This window comes from Tympanuchus pallidicinctus, unplaced genomic scaffold (genome assembly GCF_026119805.1).
Source record: "Tympanuchus pallidicinctus isolate F22 unplaced genomic scaffold, pur_lepc_1.0 scaffold1, whole genome shotgun sequence".
Taxonomy (NCBI): domain Eukaryota; kingdom Metazoa; phylum Chordata; class Aves; order Galliformes; family Phasianidae; genus Tympanuchus; species Tympanuchus pallidicinctus.
The window spans coordinates 47,704,415-47,726,613 of NW_026294618.1; the positions used below are offsets into that span (position 1 = coordinate 47,704,415).

Genomic DNA, 22,199 nt, shown 5'->3' on the forward strand with positions numbered 1-22,199 from the left:
CTACCATTATTTGAGCCTTTGCTACCATTATTCAAGTGATTCAGGCAAAGAAAAATGGTATGGTTTCCACTTGATATTCCAACTGCTTACTGAACTCTGCTTTTCAAAGACAAAAACTGAAATCTGAATACAGAAGAACTTTCATTTGTTTAAAGTCTATATGCAAGAAACATTTTGACATAAGAAACACTGTGAAGCACTTACTGCTTTTGGACTTGACATGCTACAAAGACAAGCTCACATATGAAATGAAATATGAATGAAATAATGGAGATACCTACATTTTCAAAATGGAAAAGTTGGCAAGCATTTAACTACTGTGATACCTATCTATCTGATCTCTAAAAGATGATTAAGTTCTAGAGGAAGGCTGATAATTTACTTTTGCCTGAACATCTACTTATATATTTTTGTCTGTAAAGGCCTATTAGTGTCTCCAAGAGCACCAGTACTCTTGCACTAAAGGTACTTAATGTTCCCTGCTACCAGAAGGCAAGATTTATTCACATTCTTCAAACAGTATTAACAGAATAGCATGAATCAAAGCAAGACTCCAAGTTTCTCTCAAAAATTTATATTATCTATTTTCTGAATGTTCTAGAATAAATATCTGTCCCTCCTGGCAAGCTTTTTTGCTGTATTAGCCTTTGGGAAGGAAAGAAAAACAGTGCAAGTACTAAGGATACAGCTGCTCAGACATGACAGGACTTTCTGATGACAAGAGCAAAGCCCCAGGCAAAATGGGGACAATTTCTCTTGCAAGACTTTTCTGGTTAAAATCCTCCTTCAAGAGCTCAACAACTGTACAGCTTGCTGCTTCTCATGATAGTCCATAAACAAGCAAACAAACAACAAAGTAATTTTTACAGTCCAAACACAGAGATTGCATAGTTCGAAGTAAATCATTAACATAAAAATCTGCAGAAGCTTTTTTAAGGCTTTAGAAACTTTGCTTTCTGTTACAGTCTCAAAATTCCTCCCATACTTCTGACAATAGAGGAAATCTAGCTTAGGAAAGAAAAAGGAGCATCAAGTCCTCTGGATGTCCTTGCCCCATAAGCATAACGAATCTCGTGTTTCTGCATAATGCAGCTTTAGTATCACTACACATAGAACACTAAGCGCAGCGATATGATAAATATTTTTAACAGAGCATCTGACAAACTATGTAAATAATCCACACATTTATTCATTTTCATACACTTAAGTCATAGACAAAATGAGACCCTCCCTAAAATGAGTCCACAGCCCTACTGCTTCACTGAGCAGATCAGCTCCAATTGAGCCATGCTGTCTGCTGATGCAGATTTATCTCATTTTCTATTTTCTTGAGTGCCAAGAAGTGCTAAAATAGTTAATGTCCAATTCATTAATGTACTTTTGGCTTTGCTCAGCATGAAAAATTATTCTGAGTTGTTGCAGTTCTATCATTGTCCATATCAGTTATGTAGTTTTTAGGATCACTGTAATAGCAAAGCAAATCACTTTAAGTGACTGAGTGGAAACTGCAATCAACCCAGAGCAGCCACCAGTCTGTCACCACAGTTAAATATACCTTCTTGAAACCCTGGAGATGAAAAGGTCGTATCTGCTACTATCATGTTTCATTTTGCTAACAACACATTGCTTGGTCCCTCACTTCAATGAGAAAGGAGTCTGAGTGGCTTTGTTTTATTTATCTGAACTCTTGGACAGTTCTGAAAAATGTTCATTGCTTAATGTTGACAATTAAATACATCACCACTACTCCCAAAATAAGTAAATAAATGAAAATTACTCACATAGCTTCCCTGAGTGTATATCAAGGTTACTTTCAACTGTTATTGAGACAGAAAAACAAACAAACAAAGACCCAAACCAAAGAGATCCTCTATAGTTTGTCTGAATACTCAAAATTCTGAGGCAAACATTGGCTTTTTTTCCCCTTCAATACCCAAAAAAGTTTATGACATTCCTTAATGGCTTAATCCAGTCTTGCAGAAGACTAAATTTCGGGAGTGTGCTGTTGACATCCAGCAGAAATTGGCTGCGACCAAGTTTCACAGCACCTAGACTTTTAGCTATTTTATCATTTTCTATTTCCACATTGTCAGAAGGTAACTACTTCCCATGTCACAGTATTACTTCTAAGCAGTTGTTATCCAGTGAAAGAAATTAGTAAATCTGAATGTCTAAAAGTACACCACCTTTTCTGCAGAACACAGCTGCTTTCCTTTCTGATACCATGGGGCCACTGCTGGCTGAACTGGACTAGCTTGGGAGCTGCTGGTGAGGGTTTCTCCCTTCTTCTATAAAGTTCTGCTGAGATGAGGCACCTCTCCCTTTAGAGCCCTCAGATATGGTGCTTATTCAGAAATACATTTAAGAAGGAGATGAAAGCAGTGTCAGAAAGAAAAGAAATGCTTAGGGTATAGAAAGCTGGAGGCAACGATCGGGAAAAAATATAATATGAAAATTAGGAACAGATACCAGAAGAGTGTGAAACAACATATGAATAAAAGTAATGGGAAAATTACTATTCAACTTTTAAAATGAGGGCTGGCATTCAAGAGAGGACGAGTTGATGCAGTTGCTTATGACTTGCTGTTGCTAGATGTGAATCCAGAAGTTTCATTTTTGCTCTAAATTATCATATTATTTTACCAAACCTAATCAGTTGTCCTTCAGAGATCAACTGCGCTAGCTGAAAAGAGAGAAATGTTTCCTGGATGCTTGCAAAGACTGAAAGTTTGTCTTATGGTCAATAAAATCCTCAAAGTAGATTACGTTCTATAACTAAGAGATGTTGCATGCTTTCTGTTCAAACTAGCTTAAAAAGATCTTTTCCTTCCTAAATTATGTGAAGGACATCATATAAAATAATGTATTACTTTTCAAAAGAAAAAAATAACTTACTGTAAAAATACATACACCTGTCTCTATGCAAATTCTAGAGTTCATGAATCTCTCTGATGGCCTTGTAAATGCATTCAGATTGTGATCTGGTATTCAAAACAATATCTCTGTCCCATTTCCATGAGAAATAAACTTTTCTCAAATTAGCATCAGCCAAATATACACCTCACTCATGGCAAATAAAAAGTTTTTAAGCATAGTTTGGTATCTGTATAATCAATGGATTTAAGATGTTATAATCACAAGGAAGTTAGGCAAAATAGACCAGGACAATAAGGAGAATAAATGGAAGGCTTACGTACAGAAAGCACCAGAAGAAGGGATCTCAGAAGAGATCCTTCCCCACTGGTAGCCAGCTCTTAAATAGGTCTAGGAGCCAGGCTCCACCCCTTCCGGCAGCACAGGTGAATTGCCTTCAGCTGTGCTCCTCTGGCTGACTCATGGCTCGCCTCAGGTGATCAATCAGAGGTTCAGGCTGTGACTCAGCAGTTCCCATACAGTATCTCATTGTATATTTTCATTTGTGGTTTCTGGAGAGCAGGAGATATTGAATTAGGCATCAAGCCCTAATGTCACACTTTTAGAACTTGGTGGGAATATGCAGGAACAAATGGCTGGGAACAAATGTGCCATTCCCTTTGGTGTAGTCTTAAAAAGAAGCTGGAAGCATTGAGGGAAATTAATCTGAGAAAATATGACGCAGACTCAGAATATCCAAAATGCAGAAGCTTAGTCATGAAAGACTGCAGTTTGTGCAGACATTTAAATTAAAGCTAATTTAGGTAAGTAAAGGATCAATAGCAATAAAGCCAATTTCAGGATGGATTTCAAAATAGCCTAGTCACTCTGGTAAAGAACCTTGCATGTCAGTGGTGCCCAAATAATCTGCAATTTCTATGATACTGCCCTGATGCTGTTATCTGAACAGGCTACATTGCAACATCAAGCTATTCCTCCACATGCTGCATGTACTCTTTCAGCTTTGATATAGATGTACTGCACTACAGAAAGTCGAGAATACAAACATAGCTCAGACACCCACACAGACACACCTAGCCAGCCTAGCAGGCTGCAAGAGCTGTGCAGAACAAACTCCTGGCCCTTTCCTCCATCGTCCAGGAAAGAGCATACAGGCCTCTTCCTCACCCGCGTGCCTTGCTCAGGAGTGATCCAGACCCCTGAGTCTTTACCACACATCCAAAATCAAGACTGGAAGCAAGGGAAGGCAGATAACAGCTTTAGGAGTATCACCCATGGAAGTGCTTGGCTGCCCTTTGCTCCCTATTGGTAGTGGGCAGAAACATTCCTCTGCATTCCCTAGGGGACAGGGAGCAGGATGCACAATATCACTGCATTAGCAATATTTGGTCTGCAGCATCTTCCAGAAGAGCAACTCAAAAAAAGAGCAAAAGAGGACTTTTTTTATTGCACATGTCTGTACACTAGCACTTACTCTGTGTAAGAATGCATTTAAAAGAAAGAAATGACGTTGTTAAACCAGTGAAAGAAGACTTTGAGGTGGTTCAAAATGCCTTTCACAGTAAGAGGAATTGATATTGTATTACCAGATACTTTGTTCTTGCTTTTTGGCTGCTAACCTAATGGCTGAGCTATTACAATATCACCGTTCTTATACTATAACTTCAAATACACCGAAATCTAATTTAAAGTCCGCCTTTTGCTCAGTTATCAGTGGAAATGAGGCAGACTGCATCCAAATCTGCACTTACAAAATTAAAGGCAGGATTTTCTTAGCAGAGGATGCTCAGTTGTCAAATGTACTACCAGCAGGGATCACATCCTCCCTCAAATCATCACCATATGACTTTTCTCTCTAATGAAAAAAGTACTTCCAGTGAGTCAGGGCTGTATTTTTTAATGCCACCAATTTCTGCTGTGTGGGAAGTAAAAAGAGACTTATGTCTCTTCTCTAAGGACTGCATTTCCAGATGTATGAAAGAATAAGCAGATATTACTTGGCATCTTGAAGTCTTGTCTGCTGAGGCACTGTACATACATACAGTTAATAAGAGATAAAAGTCCCAGACCTAGAGAGCTTACAGTCAAAACAGATGAAAGGATGGGAAAAAAGAAGTAATATTATCCTCTTTTTTATACATATGAAAGCAAAGAACAGAGAAAATGGGTCATTTGCCCAGACTGCAAGGGAAGCCTGTAAATATGGATTTAAACGTAATGCTTCACAAGTTTCAATCCAGCGTCAAAAAAATATTATTTCTCCAAAAACAGCATATTAAAGGAAATACCATCAATAACAAAGCAAATTGCAGACCAGCAGGAACATAAATAAAACAAAGCATTAAAAAAAAAAGTATCAACAATTCTGATTTTTGGGAACTTTCTCCTGTATCCAATTTGAATGATTGCCTGTTTCACAGAGGTTGGTAAATGTGTGCCTTTTGTAACAAAAAGGCATTGCATAACAAAATTTGTTTTTCTGTTAATATTATCTAACTAACACACTGATCCCTATTTTGACTACAGTCAAAATACTGTAGTGGCTGAAGTATGAGGCTGTAACACAAAAGAGGAATTAGCTTCTGAATATATGAAAAGAAAAAAAAAAGACATTAAAAGAGTCTATACAGAGAAAATTCAGGGAAATATTGAACTTCTACCTGAGAGCTACTTCTAGATTCATTTCTGTTGCATACTTTATGACCATTTTTCAGTTGAAGAAAATTTGCTATACTTTAAGACTCTCCTCCCACTTCCTTCAGTAGACGCATTCCTCTACCATTTATATTTGATGAAGTCTTAAAAAAAACCCAAAAACTAATTCATTTTAAAAAAGCACACTCTGGTGGCAAACACATAAATCTCTCACATTGTTAGGACTATTAGAGATTAGATTATTATGGCAAGGAAGATTTAAATCTCTCATTTACCTGAACAGCGCCATAATACATTTTCTTGCCTTCTTCATCTGTCTTGTCTGACATCAGCCATGCCTTCAGCAAATATTCATAAAAGCTATCCCCAAGCCCTCCAATGGAGACATGATCTAAAAGGCAATACAGAACTTCAACAGCAAGTCCATCTTTAGCACAGACAGTAAAATACAATTACAGTTTTTAATCGCAGTAATGCATTTAAAGATGTCTCACTGCTGACTTTTTCACAGGAGTTCATGGAAAAGAAACAAGAATTTATATGAATAACATTTATTTCATGTTTAGTAATCTATCTCATACAAAGATGTATTAACCCAAAAGTAGAAAATGCTGTGTAATTTGAGAAATACTTTCCCCTTGCTTTTGTTTGTTGTTTATCAAATGATGTGTCATTTAAAATACATCATAAAAAAGCCTAAACGTTTTAGTTCCCTAGTACTGAGGCAGATTTATTTTATTATTTATTTTATGGTATTTGAAAATTTCAATCTCTCTCTATGCTTAAAAATACTATTATGTTTTTCAATATCTATTTCAATATCTATTATGGTTGTCAGGACACAGCAGTGGTTCTGTAGGAAAAAAAGACTTTGTTACATGTACAGAAGATTATTGCTCTCATGTTGCTTTATTCTGACCAATGCTTACTACATGAAGCAGTGTAGAACTACAAGCACTGTAATTACTTAATTGGACCCATTTAGGACTTGGCACTGCAAACACAAGTGAAATCACTGCACCAGCCACACAATAATTACTGGTGGTCTTAGCTGCTTGCATAAAGTTGCACTAGCTTCCTCTCAAAGAGACTCTAGAAGATTCCTGGCAAAATTTTAAGGGGCCAGAGTATGATTTCAGCATAGATCTCCTAAGTGCATAAAATACTACTGCTAGAGAGTGTATTTCTTTAAGCTCCGTTAAACCAAGAGCACGAAGTTTCCTTTTTGAAGTTGATATTGCCTTGTAACATAAAGGGACTTAACACGTATAATGTCTTCTCTGAAAGTTTTTCAAAGTGTTTTACTGGGACTAATCATTTATAACTGTCAATTTTACAGTAGGGAAGGAGCTTGACAATTTCACCCAAGACATCCAGGATGGAGATGTGGATACCACATATTGCACTGCAAGTCAATGAGTCATTTCACAAAATTCTGAGCATGAGAAAAGCAGAACATGTTCAGCGTAATCCAGGCTCATAAAGCAAGATGCAGGAGAGTCAGCAGTACAGACCTCAAGCTTCCCAATACCTTACTGGTCTTAACTTCAGAGTTATGCCTCTGGTAGAATTCAAAAGAACACAGAATTTTTTATTTTGGGACTCTCTAGTATCTTCTCTTCATTGAATGCATCCTTCTGCCTACTGAACTGGAAAGCCATGTAACTGCAGAAGATAAGAATTTTTTTTCTGTTCAAATTGTATTAGGACTTTTTTCTATTCCAAATTTATTACAACTATTTTTTTCTTTCTCCCATTGCCCATCTATACAAAAAATAATTTACTTTTCCCAGTGTATCCTGTCCCTTTGTCTAACAAATACATTGTGCCATCAAATCTTGATTATAGGCTGCTTTTTTTTCTCCCCCTCCTCTTCTGAATGAGATATATTAAATTTCTGTAAAGAATATACCATTTATTTAATTAAACGTTCATGATCCAAATGGAAAGGAGGCTCCCTAAAAAAATGAGAACATTTTCTATGACGGAAGGCTGATCTTTGAGCAGCAGCATTTCAATGACCTTTACAGTTTCCTAAATAAATTACCATAGAAACCTCTGACATTTGCAAACTAAATAGCACACGCATAGTTTCATCAATAATAAGCCCTGTTATTATATACATTATTGTAGTAGACAAATCCAACTGACACATGCTGCAGCAAATCACTGTCAATTTACTGCCAAAATAACAAGGTCTAAATGAATTTACAGGAACAATGGCAGTGATCCAGCAGCGCCCTTCACAGTTACAGCATTACTAGAGAAGAAATGTTCAGAAACTACTCCCCCCACCCCACTTGACGTTTGAGAGCAAATGTTTCTGTCTCGTACCAATTACGGGGCTAGGCTTTCTTTTCCTGTTATAATCAACTGAAAACAGACTTGAAAAGCAGTCTCAAATAAAATATCTCTCAAGTCTTTTATTCTGATGGTCTACTATGGAAAAAAATCAATGTCTGTAAACAGAAGCAATTGAAAGAGAATCGGAAGAGATGCAACAAGTAAAGATCAAATTTGCTTTTGCTGTTTCAGCATGGTAGGGACTGACCTGCATCAACATTTGTGTTCATCATTTTCATGTGCTGGAAGCTAATTTCTATGTCAATACTACAAGCTATTGCAAAGCAAAGGTGGTATAAACTGTAATTGTTACTGTGTATGGCAACAGAAACCAGCATTCAATGTAAGAGAGGAGTACATAAGACACAATTACATTAAAAACAGGGAAATGTGAAAGGCTGTGAGGTAGCATCAGTATTTGACTACTATAAAACAAATAAGGCAGAGCCACTAATGGTGGCAGCTACTGGCAAGATCCCCTCTTGTTCAGCTCACCAAAAGTATAATTGCATGATTGCAGAACTAAGCTTAATGCCATACCCACAATGCCACAGTGCCTTGAGGCACTCAATACTATTGCACTAAATAAGGGAGTTGGATGCAAATTAGGGAAGCTGTTGGTTAGCCCAGTGCCAAAAAGCTGAGTTTCTGTGGTTGACTGAAGCCAGTGAGGATTTGAAGTTGGCTGAACACAGGCTCACAAAGGCATGAAGGTAGTCTTCTGATCAAACTCAGTGCTTATGGCTTTAGAACAACACTTCCAATGGAAAGTGTTATCATTTTACAAAGCCATGTTAAACCAACATGGGCAACAGGCAAGCACAGACCTCAGAGCCAGTACCAACACGCTAGCTGGTTATACACACTGAGCTGCCACAGGCCTGTGGCACTGCAAACTACTGCATCCAAGAATATCCCCATTTATTTACCTGTTTCTACCTGAGCTTGGTCTAACCAGCCCCAGCGGTGATAAACAACAGAACCACATCATCTACTTATGTGTATTCAGATCAAGATATTGCATCTTACTACTTTTCTTTCAATAATAGAAGGAAGGTAAATGACTTTAAGAGTGGAAACATAAGTGGGATAATTGCTGACTGAAAGTAAGCAGGAAAAATGCAGAAAGTAGTAGGGTCTCTGAGACTATATTCCTGCACATTGCTTTGGCTTTGAACATGGGATACAGAGTGGAGAAGGCAATGCATAACGCATACAGGCTCAGTCATCACAAAAGAGAACAGTAGTTCAAAGACTTCAAATGCTTCTGATTTTGGTGTCTCTGGTAATGATCCCTGGAGAATTAATGCTATGACCGTTCTTTCTAGTTTGATTCCTCATTTGTTGCCATTGAACTTCAATAGAAATCACAGCTGATATTAAGCACAAAAAGTTGGTGATTTGTTTTTGTTTTTTTTTTAAATCTCCAGTGGAGCACACCTGACTAAAAGTGTGAAATTTGATTCAGATGAGATGATAATGTTTCCTTAAACAGCTACTTTAGAGAACACTTAAGAATTTTCAATAAAATAATGTTATAGTCTACAAATTCCTTTTCAAAACTACATATTCAGATGCCTCCCTGCTTCTACAAGCCATATTGAAAGCTCAAATAAAAGTACATTAAAATACAGCAAGTAGGAACATTATTTTTAGAGATGCATTTTTTTGCATTGTGTAACTCATACAATATGAAGAATCAATAAAACACATATCAGTGACTGAAAGAAATTAACAACTGCAGACAGCAGTTTGGCAGCTCATAGTTCTGAAGAACTGATCTACTTACGCTGGCCCCATTGGCCACTGCTGGGATTCAAATAGTTGGGGTAAAGGCCTTCTGGTTTATCCAGGCGACTTAGAACTTTTCGAATATTCATTACCTATTGGAAGGGTACAGAATACTGAGCACTGATACATTTTTCCTCAAAATAAAACAGCATCAGTACAAAAGTCTTGAAGTACAAATACTTCAACGTATACACAGTGTCTCAATATCTCTATGTAATCATATTATTATTAAAAAAAGATTCTCTAAGCTGACATCATCACGTAAATAAGCTTCAAAAACCTCTGGAGTTTCTGTGCCAACTGTTAGTAATGAAACACAATAGAAGAAGTCTTCAAAGTTAAGTTCTTACCACACTGAATATTTCACCCCTCCACAGTATACTGAAATTCATGGAAGCTAGCTGCCTTAACTATGCTCAGCTACTTCAGCATTATATTCCCCATACTCCCAGATCAGAAATGGGATTAAATACTTAAGCTCATCACCTAGTCTAGATGCAGAAGTGAACTGTAAGGCAATTTTGCCTGGAAAGGAGAACACTGCTGGAACTGAGCTTCTTACATCCAAACTGCCCAGAAGAAACTGATCCAGCCCTAAGCTTTCCATTAGCATGATTAAGGAGCTTGCCACAAATAAGTGGCCTGGATGAAATGACAGTTCAGATGCTTTGCAGCTGATGCATCCAGTAGAACAATTCATTGCAAAGCATATAAATTTATTTAGACTGAAATTTAACTTTCACAAAAAATTCAAAGATGGCAACCTGGGAGAAACATAATCATGATAACCATAGATAAGAAGTAGTAACATAAAAGTTCTAATTGCTTTATTTTTTACATCCTTAAAGTTTAGAGATCAAGTGAATTAGTTCCTAAGACAAATGATAAATTAGTTCACACCAAGCCCTAGAAGGATTTCTACTGTGTTACACAAATTGCCTTCTGCATCTTGATGTGGCTTTGCTAACAGCCAATATCTAAATGCAGACTGCAAGGAGTCCTCGACTTAACTTAATGAATAATATGAACACTTCCATGCAAAGCTTATTCCAGTGTTTCTTCTTTATCAAGTGTACCAGACCTTGAACAGCTTGTCTTGGTGTGCTGTGAAGTCTCAGTCTCTAAAGGGTTTTAAGAGCAGCTTACATAAACATAATTCCTGCTTTTTGCAGCTACAGCTTGATTCCACTTTGAAAAGAAGCATAGCCTGGAATTTTTAACATACTCACACACACACACATTTTTATCACTCTTTAGCTGTCTCTTAACAGAAGAAATGTTAAACATTAATTACCACAAATGTCACAAGATAATTAATTTATCCTCTACATTTGCTTGCAGATGCTTCTTGCCCGTCTGCCCCAAAAATCCAAATAGAAAAATCCCAAGTCTAAACAACCAAATCTTTCTCTGGAAATATTACTCAAATATGTGATTTATCTTTTAGAACATAATTTTTAAGGAACAGTCTAACCTTTTCAGCAAAGACAGGGTTCCCAGACAGGTGGCTCAAGTGTACAAACTCCAGATGCAAAGTCCCAAATTCTGCCAAAATGCTGCTGCCACCAGATGCCCAGGGCCAATTTCGACCGATTCCACTATTCAAGGGAAGGGGGTAGAAGAGAAACAGAAAACATGAGTATCTTACACAGTGCCAACAAAATGTGTGTAATAGAGATGGTTACTAAAAGAAAACAATGTATTTAAAACATCTGTGTGGGAAAGCATGCTTTCAGCAGCCTTCCATGGATTAATCATAGGACCTCAAATTACTTCACTCCAGCTTTGCTTAAAACTTTTGAGTCCAAACTTAAGGTTTGTAAGATTACTTCTCACAGCAATCCAGTCTTCTAGCTTACATACAACTCCAATGCATGCCACTGTATCAGTGTTTCACAGTATAACATCAATTAAATAAATTGCAATGAATATCTTCTCAGACCTCACCTGTTTTCCCTGTATTTATCACAAATCGCAGTTCTAATTGTTCTTATTCAGAGGACAAGTAGAAGGACAAGTAGAAGGACAGACTTAAATTATGGCATGTATACATCACAAGTCTTAACTTAAAAATATATGCAGCATATCTTTCTTAACACCGAAGAATTTAACTGGAGTAGGATATTTAGGCATCGGACGCTTTTAGCAGGATGACTAATGTCAGTTTTAATTAAGACACAAAGACATTTCACAGTAAAATTAATCTTGGGAATTGTACTAAGAGGAGATAAAAGCACATTTATTGATAAATCCCCAATACAAACTAGTACTGGTTGAAATTCAGAAGAAAAGGGCTGTTAAAGTTTCATTGAAAAAAAAAAAAAAAAGTTTTTTCTCCTCGAAATTTTCAGCAGCAATATTCAGGTCTCTCCTCCCAACATTAAAGAAAAGATATGAAAAATAAATTACTAAAGAAAAAACTTTCCTGAGCTGGATGAATAATAGCATCTAAGATCAGCACAAATGTTATTAAATGCTAAGTCTCATTCTTATTTTCAAGTAGTAAACAGCATTACAGACATACACGCATAATTTAACTTCACTTTAGCACATGAGCAGTCACTAGAGTCATCAGTTAGCACTTACACGACCATGAAAAGTGAGCACTCTTCCTGAGATAAACTGTTACTCAAATGACGAAAATAATCCCAAATCATTAAACTTTAAAAGCAGAATAAAGATGACAAATAAAGAACTTGTCTGTGTTCTACTTAAATGCCATGGCTTTAAACCTTGCAACACCTTTGGCAGCCTGGCCTTGAGCTGAAAGCAGCCTTGAAGCTCACTGAAGTGGCACCAAAAATAAACCCAGAATATTACCTCCTGACAGATGAACTTACATTGCCCCACTTCTGAAGTACCATAGCATGTGCCAAATATTTCCCCATAGGGATGCTCCACATTTTTTTTCCCAGACCGCATTAACTGAGCTTACTTGAGCTCTGAGTGGAGAGAGAACTTGGCTGAGCAAAAGGGAAGAGATCAGTAGAAGCTCTCCTGCCTGGCCATAAAGACACAGGGACTGGGACATATGGAGGTCCTCTGATGCACAATTGTGCAAAACTCCAAAGGAGAAAAATATTTCTAATCTTGCAGAGAAATTCAATGAGATAACCAAGTCAGGGTTCTGCAAAGATGCAGACAAGCCAGCTTTTATACAACAGAAAAAGAACAACAGCTTTCTGGGATCTGAATATCACATTTTAAGAGCAATTTTATGAAGAATAGAGTGTTTTTTAAATTTGATGAAGACAAAAATGAAGAAAGCAAACCCAACTGGCTTGCAAGCTTTCTGCCCTTCAAATACTGTTGGTAAAAAGTTTTCCAAATGGTGGCATAAAAACTTAAGATATTATTAAAAATAAGATAAAGGTGAGTACTGCTGACAGAATCTGGAAACACTTATCTGAAGACTGAAGAACTGACATCACCAGACCAATCATTCATCTGAGAAACAGGCACCTTCTCAGGGCCATACTGGTCCATAATCCTGTCTCAATGCTGACTTCTTGAAGAAAATATTTTAGCTTGCTCCCAGATTACCCATACTAATAGAGTTGACATAACGCATTACTAGTAAGCAGCGCTGACCAGAACAAAGTGAAATTTTGCAAGGTTTTGAAAGGTTGCTGTATTGTGGTGCAACTTGCAAAAACCCATCATTTTTTCTATTAAACTCTTCAATAAGTCTCGAAGTGGAAACATTGAGTTGATCCTGCAGCAATGCATCAACCAAATTTGGCAGAAAACATATTAAGTTCCTACCTGTGCTCCACCAGGACTTCTGCTGATATCAACACATTCTGTCAGAACATTTTGATGTACTGTGTTTTGTTAATCAGACAACTTTCCAAACACAGCTATCAAGAGGTTTTCTGCATGCAGCAATGTTTACTTGAGCATCACTGCAAGGTTTATCATCAGTGGAAGATTCTCTCGCTTAAGATGGCTTGAGAGAAAAAACTTACCTCTTTACTTTTAGTGCAGCACAAGTAGAAATGTCTATGTTGCATTTATGTATTTTTAACATATCTTTAACTGACTTCATTTGGGACAGCTGTTTAGAAAAATATATATAAAGGCATTTCTGGCAAATCTGCAAAGTAATGATAATATCTGCTTGTTTTTTTTTTTTTTTTCTGATGGGCATTCTAAGTCAACACTGACAAGCTTTTATCAACAAGTGATAGAATTGAAGGATTCCAGTCTTCAGATATTTTCCATGCATCCCTCAGTTTGGATGTCTAATATTCTTTCTTATATTTCATTTCTTGGAGTAACAAAGCAGATAAATGAGCATGCAAATGCAGTAGCCACAATATTGCTTCTGGCTCCATTTAAATTTATGCCTACTTTAAGGTGGTATTCAAGAACACACAGCTATGCAGATAGTCAGCTCCTGGAGAAATATTACCAGATCAACAAAGCGCTCAGCACACAGAATACGAGAGATTTCATACTGTCTGATGCTTTTTAACCAGGGAAATTAGACTTCATTTTATGTTTAATGGACTCAAAGCTTAAAAAAAAAAAAAAAAAAGGAAACAGAAGAGGGTGCTTTTTTTCAATCTCTCCAGGAGTTTTCTAGATATCATATAATATCAAAACAAAACAGACCTTAAGCAACAAAGAAACTAGTGTGGAAATAAAGTGGTGAAATGGAAGAATACTTCTGTGTCAAGAATTATAAAGAGTGAGTACATTTACAAAGCACAGGCAAATGGCACTGTGTATCCTGGAGAATAATGTGAAGTAAATGCATGGTAAATTTTACTTCAGTAAATCTTCATAACTGTCAATATTAAAATGTTGATTTCTGCCCATGCATGAGACAAAATAAATAAACAAATAAATAAATAAAAAAAAAAAAATCCAGTGCTCAGATATTTTGCAAGGTCATAGAATCAATCAATCATAGAATCACCAAGGTTGGAAAAGACCTCCAACATCATCCAGTCCAAACGCTTACCTAATACCAACATGTCCTCACTAAACCATGTCCTTTAGTATAATGTCCCTCAGTACAACATCTAAACATTTTTTGAACACCTCTAGGAATGGTGACTTCCCTGGGCAGCCTGTTCCAGCACCTGATCACTCTTTCAGAGAATAAATTTTTCCTAACTTCCAACCTGAATCTCCCCTGGTGTAACTTGAGGCCACTCCCTCTAGCCATATCACTAGTTATGTGGAAGAAGAGGCTGATCCCCATCTTGCCACAACATCCTTTCAAGTGGTTGTAGAAAGGATAAAATCACTCCTGAGCTACTGCTTCTCCAAACTGATCAACCCAGTTCCCTCAGCTGCTACTCATAAGACTTGTGCTCCAGATCCCTCACCAGCTTTGTTGCCCTTCTCTGGGCATGCTCCAGGGCCTCAATGTCTTTCTTGTAATGATGGGCACAGAACTGAACACTGTACTTGAGGTGCATCTTCACTAGAGTTTGAATACAGAGGAATGATTATTTTCCTGCTCTCAAACCACAATGCCACTGGCCTTCTTGGCCACCTGGGCACACTGCTGGCTCATGTTCAGCATCAACCAGCACCCCCATGTCCTTTTCTTCCTCACAGTTTTCCAGCCACTCTGCTCCAAGCATGTAGCACTGCCTGGGGTTGTTGTGGTCAAAGTGCAGGACGTGCCACTTGGTTTTCCCATTGTCCTTAGCCCAGTGATCTAGCCTCAGATAAGAAGGCCCTACTGAGGGCCTATCCCCAAGCAGATGGACACCTTCTACCAGCTTGATGTCATCTGCAGAGGGTGCATTCAATACCCTTGTTCAGGTCATCAGTGAAGATATGCGACAGGACAGGCCTCACTATTGACTGCTGGGGAACACCAATTGTGATCAGTCGCCTTATTTTCCTCATTTTCAGTGGTTGTCCTGTCACAACCAGTAATGGACTGAGATTCTCCTCATACTGTTAAAATATTTGTAAAAACATTTTTTTTTTCTTTTACCCCACTGGTCAAGCTGACCTCAAGCTGAGTTTTTGCCTTTCTAATTTTCTCCCTTCACATCCAAACAACTTATTTGTACTCTTCCTGAGTTGTTCATTCCTTCTTCCATAGGAGATAGACTCTCTTTTTCTCCTGGAGCCTCAAAGTTTCCTGTTCTTACAGACTGGTTTTCTTTCCCACCAGCTCATTTTATCTCACAGGGGGACAACCTGCTCCTGTGCCTGTAAGACTTCCTTCTTCAGGAGTGTCAAGCTTTCCTGGACTTCTTTACCCTTCAGGACTGAACCCCAAAGGACCCTCCCTACCAGTGTACTGAATAGTTCAAAGTCTGCCCTTCAGAAGTCCAAAGAAGCCGTTGTGCTAGCCCCTCATCTGACTTCACCAATAATTGAGAACTCCACCATTTCTGTTCAAAACAGCTTCCAAAATCCACAGGCTTCCAGTTCCTCATGTTTGTTGCACATGCTGCATGCATTGGTGTAGATGTACTTCAGCTGAGTTCTTTGCCTTACCTCTATCTCTAGAGAGCCTGGTTTTATACCCTTCCCCCTGTCAATGAGCCCTGCCAGCTCCCAGCCAGGCTAGGATCTGTTTCCCCCTTTAGGACAAGTAAGAACCATCAGCAGCCATCAGGCCAGGTAAACTCAGTGAACCAATCCATAGTAAAAAAAAAAACAACAAAATTCCTTCAATTGCACCAGACTCAGCATGTTTTCATGAGATGGGTTTTCCTGGTCCTCTCAGAGAGGGTGGAGGAAAACACCACCTGTGTCCTAACTGTATGCTGACAAATACAGTCTGCAGAAAGAGACATACATAATACTACATGTAGAGGATGGAAACAGGGATCCAGATATGACATTCACCTTTTCTATTACCTGTATTATTCAGTTTTCCTCTGCTAATATTCTTTACAACTAAGCGTCTGTTATATACTGATATCAGACAAAAACAAAATTCCTCCTACATCTCAGGGAGTAAAAAGAAGCCACACTGATTAACCTTGTAGTTTGAACTTTCAGATTAGTGCTAAAATAGCATCAGTTTGCAGGACGCTGTTTTAAAGTACTTAGAATTATTGAGTCTATAATCAAGTTATTTATATTACTTGAAATTCATAAAATTTTTCTTTTCTTGTAAAATATGAGTACACCTTTAGAACTTATCTTTTATTATTATAACTGGAATTATGTGGTTATGTAAACTCTAAAGTGAGGATGTGGATCAGAACAACATATTGAAGTAGGACCACTGCTGTTGTGATTTCCTCGCAGGAAATACGGGTTGCTGGTAACTCAACCCAGTATTTTTCCATCAGACCACTGTTGTTTCTTTTGTGCATAAGAACAAAAAGTATCAGAACCACAGTTCCTCCAAAGGATTAAAAATATCCAAGGAGAGGGAACCACAGAGGAAACAAATATTTTCAAGTTTTTTTAAAACTACTGAAACTCATAGAAACAATAATATTTGCAAGATTATTGTTATTTTGAAAAGCTAATTTTCAATTGAAAGAAACAGCGAACCCATAGGGAAACTACACAAATACTTCAATGGGTCAAAACACCTAAAATTCTGGCCATCAGTGAGCACCACTGTTCCAGTCTCTGCAGACAATTTATTATTCACCATTCTTTCCCAGAGGGTAAGTTAGAGATAGAGTAAGACTTCAAAATATCAATGTTTATTGCAAGATACAAAAGCTTAATCTAAGAGTCAGTATCCTTCTGCAGAATTGGCCTGTAGAAAAGGTAAAAGGATAGAATAAAAGGGACTCAGCAACAGCAATTTGAAGTGTTGAGAGCTGCTGTTATCCAAGCCTTTAGGATTAATTATGAAAATAACTTTTTACAGCACTTTTAAAAAGGCTGCTCAGTTATGATGGTGGGTGGAAATACAAAATGCTATAACAAAAATCAGAATATAGCACTAAGAAGAGTCCATTTAAATTCACCAGTCACGAGACTCAGCTTGGAGAAAATGAATGTTACTTCCCAAAGTTCTATACGAAAAGAAAATATGTCTGGAGAACACAACTAGAAACCTCTTTTAAAAGGAACCTGCATGAGCAGGACATCACCTAGCCTGGCCTGCAGACCCTGATTCACTTATCTCACTCCACTCAGTCAGCCACCCATTATCCATGATGGAGAGGGACCTTCCCAGACTGAGGTAAAAAGGAAGGCAAGGGTGGCAGAAAAATCACACAAACTTTCCTACAGCTTTTTGCATATTTTTTATCCATCTTCCCCTCCCAGTTCCCTTAGGAGATACTTCTTGCTTTATCTGGGGGCTCAGCCTCTGGGAGTGTGCACCTTATAAGTAGAAAAAAAGTAAAATTATTAGCTGTTCTGTGAAGGAAAACATCATCCCTCATTTTTTCCTCTCAAAGGAAGCCTGAATTGCCACGTGGTTATGTAGATATTTAGTAGAAACTTCTCAGATTATTTTGTAGGCATAATGTAATTACTTTTCCAAGTTTCAGCTTTAAAATTATAACAACATGAGATTCAGCTACATGGCTTACATCCAAGACTTGTGTAATTTAGCCTACTGACAATGTATATCAATGAGGAAACCAATCATAACTGATAATATGGAAATGGGAGAGCATACAAGTCCAAGGAAGTCCAAGTCATGGAAATTAATCTCTTCAAGGGCTCCTTTGATGATCTGTACAGGAAGGTAAGTGAATTAAATCACTTCATAGAAGAGATTTAGCTAAAGATTGAGTCTTTCTCTTCACTGAGTAAACCCAGAGAGACTCAACTCATCCACAGCTAGCCTTTGACAGATGCCCACATCTCCCCAAGATTTCAATTAATTTCTCAGGTATTGGATGAATTTTAAAACTCTTTGCACATTAATATAAATAGCAAAAAAGTAACACTAGAGGTTAACACTTTTTTAATGTTTTTTTCTATTTATTTAATTGTAAAATAAGATTTTCCTAGTTCACAATTCATTATTAATCGTCCTTTTTTTGGATGGGCCACCTTTTAAATGACATTTAAAAAAAAATATTTCAAGATAATTATTGAGCAGAATTAACTGACAAGAAAAGAAAACCTTTCTGCAGTATTTTGGCATGGAAAGTAGAAGTCCTTGAATTTTCTATTTCCATATACCCAGTCAGTCAAAGCCGTACAGATGGTGCCATATGTTGTGATTTACTTAACACAGCGCATTATAAACATATCTAACATTTCTATTGTAGATGTAACAAACATCAAATTTACTATTTTTTCTCCATTATTTCACTTCAGTGAGAAAAAAATGTCTAAGGGCATATTTCATTTCAAGAAAATGGCTCATTATTTTCATGTATAGCACTATTTTATTTTTACTTTTTTTGTATGAAGAAATGCCTTTCTTTAATAAAAAAGCCAGTATGGCTACATAATGACTAGTTATGGCATTGCTAGCAAAATGCTTATACATTGTAAAAGGTTTCAGTCTATTTCTTATCTATCACCACCAGTCTTTCATAACAATATTTTGATTTAAGTAAATAAATTAAGTCTATTAAGAACAAATGGAATGAGGACAGTAAGGAGTCAGATTTTCATTTACATGCTCAATATCCATTTCTCATTATAAATATATATATTTAAAAGACTAAGTTGCAATGGAGTCAAAGATGACACAAACTATGTCAAAATCCTAAATAAAACTTACTTGCTTTCTTCATTACTAGACAAAGAAATGGATTTATAGCCAAACATTCAATACATTCTAAATAAACTTTGCAAGATACAAAATCCCTCAATATAAAATTAAGTTAATAAAGGAAAAAAAATATATTTAATGGTTACTAGAACCGCATGACTCCACTAGCTAAGGAATCACTATGGCAGCAAAAAATATGTTATTCTCAGATGTTATTTTCACAGAATAACTAATGTTTCATGCATTATTTAGGATTGCCACCTCTGAAAATGCTTTCATAAGAATGATTTTTTATTTCGCCCCAAAGGGAAGCATTTGTCAATATATCATAAAAATTAATGAAGAGCAGCTTCTTCTGTTCCCAGAAGCCAGTGCTGATCCCTTGCTTCCAATTTGCTAAGAGAGCAGTTATATCCAATGCCACAGCTCAAATTGGGGAATTTATAGGGTGAGTTGGTGTTGATGCCTTTGAGAAGAGATTCACTGCAAACCTCTGTGCTGTCTCCTTTCTTGAAAGCTTTCTCCTTTCTTGCAGCTAACTGACATTGCTATTCAGCTGTGGTTTATGACTACAAAAAAAAACTGTGACCAAAAAAAAAAGAAAAAATTAAATTAGAAGCTTATACTTTTTAAAATAAAAAACAACATGTGCCACAGAGTGCATAGGCAATGCTAAAGGATAAATTACAGATTATTATTAATCTATTTCCTTCGCATATCCTCTCCCAAAGGATACAACATACGACATCTTGGTGTAAGGGTCTGCCTTCACAGACAGTGAAATTGATGATTTATTTGCTAATGCCTCGAAGATATTTAATAATTTTCTGTTTTCTCTATAGCATGAATGAGTTGCACCCCTATCTTATGAAAGAAAGATAGGAACAGTGAAATCCCAGGCTTTCCAAGCCACTGCTGCTGAGCTTTCACACCAAGTCCAGTGGCGCCTTGCCTGCAAAATCAGATGGAGAACCTGCGACTAGGCTAGCTCAATGTTTGTAGCCCTAGCAACAAGCATGAAAGACCTCACAGTCCAACTTTTGCTATATTGCAAATAACTTTTTACACTCCTGTGTGATCCCTATTTCCCTCCAAGCAGCATCAAGCCAGGCAGATAGAACTGCTGGAGCCCTGAGTTGTCCACAGTATCTCTTTTCTGAGAAAGGAAAATTATGACAACCTGGTTAAGCATCTCTCACACTGCACCTCAACAGCTGAAGGCAGCACAGAAAGAAACTAAAATTTGGTCGCTAGCTACATGGCACATTTTGATGTCTGTTTTATTCCTTGGTGTTAGGAGAATCTTTCAGGCAAGTACTAACAGCTGGTTAGTTTCTCATCTGTGATGATGAATGAATAACCATTGCCCCTGCCTAATCATTGCCCAGCTGGTTGCTTCCTGCTCAGCTGAGCTGCTCCCTCCAAAGACCAATCGCTGCCAGCAATTACCTGGTGAGGTGATTCCTAGGGATGCTGACTTAGCAGAAGGATGCAGACAGTGAATTAGTGCCATCAGCAACTGCAGTGTGCAGGCTAGCAACAAAAGTAGTTACTCAATTTTACAGTACTACAGGGGACAGAAACATTTCTATGCTGAAATGTCAGGCAGAACACAAATGGTTTGTATACTCTAACAAGTGAGATAATGAAGAGTTATTGGCCCTGGAGCTATTAGTTTGAGAACATTAATTTTCTCTGTTTGCCTAGTCATATGCAGTGTCAGCACTAATGTATGCTGATCTCCTGACAACTCTGTTCTGTCAGTGCAGGAGACACATCCATTTGTAAGGGAGGCACATGTTCATCATCATCTAGCTGAAGGCTGAGAATGAGGGTAGGAAATGTCAAGTGCTGTGTCTGACCATTCATAATTCGTGAAACAATTAGGACAACTCTGAAGAGATGCTAACAGAACAGCTCTGAAAACAAGAAGCCTACTTTTCTCCATGAGGTCCATTGGGTTTTTCAAAGTTGATGCAGGTGGCACACCTCCACAGACCTAATAGAGACTTGTCTGTAAAAGGGCAAGAGAAAAGGAATCGCTCCCCCTATCAGTTTTAGGAAGATGGGACTAGTCAGAACATTTGAATGATTCTTGAGAACTAACAGGCTTTTTAGACTCCTTAGAGTACCTATGCACATTTCTTACATTATCAGAGTGGTTAATTTTTCCAAGGACAAAAGCTCTCTTCCTCTCAACATTTTGCCTTTCCCCTTTGTTGAGAAATGTACCCAGCCACCTTTAAAGGTCTCCTGAAATAGTAACTATTTCCTTACAGTACTTGCAGGCAATAAGTCAAACTGCTAAACAATCATGCAGTGTGTTTCAAGTGGGCTAATTTCCCTCAAGGTGACCATTCCACTGGTGATCTCTTTGTAAACTGGTCGGAACAGACAGAGAGACTGAGGAGCACTGTTAATAGAAAAGTGGGAAGAAACAGAAAGTGGATGTGGTATCAGCTTGTGCTGTGGCCTCCTTCAGGCTTGGTTCCTACCTCTGAGAAAGGTTGTCTCAGTTGAGGTGTTGAAGGAGTGTACACATCCAAGTCATGGGCTGCGACATACCTCTAAGTGTTCTGCCCAGTAAAAAAAAAACAACACTATTCAATAACATCAAAATTTAATCTCATGACAGCAGGACCAGTCTGCATGGTGGAAAAATTCTTGTTCGTCCTAAGATTGGAGTCGTGATGGCAGCTGGGGAATAGTGAAATGAGCCGACACCAAGGCAAATGGAAACAGCAGCAGAGGAAGCAGGAGGAGCCAAGAGGCAGGCGGGGACCAAAATGAAAGGAGAACCAAGATGAAGAAGAAATAGCCTCATCTAGCTCTGGGGAGCAGCAGAGAGTAAGCAGAGGCAAGCGAAATTGGCTGTGGGAAGATCATGCTTTACTGTATGCACTGA

General features: G+C 37.7%; 1 protein-coding gene across 2 annotated transcripts in view; it reads right to left on the minus strand.

Moving 5' to 3' along the window:
* MAN1A1 (mannosidase alpha class 1A member 1) overlaps nt 1–22,199 on the minus strand; it is a 136,422-nt gene that overhangs the window by 17,201 nt on the left and 97,022 nt on the right. For both annotated transcript variants that reach the window (XM_052680413.1, XM_052680500.1), the window contains exons 6-8: nt 11,138–11,261; nt 9,662–9,755; nt 5,805–5,920 (exon numbers count right to left, since the gene is read on the minus strand). In XM_052680413.1, coding sequence (XP_052536373.1) covers nt 5,805–5,920; nt 9,662–9,755; nt 11,138–11,261 — 334 coding nt within the window. The remainder of the gene's footprint in view (nt 1–5,804; nt 5,921–9,661; nt 9,756–11,137; nt 11,262–22,199) is intronic.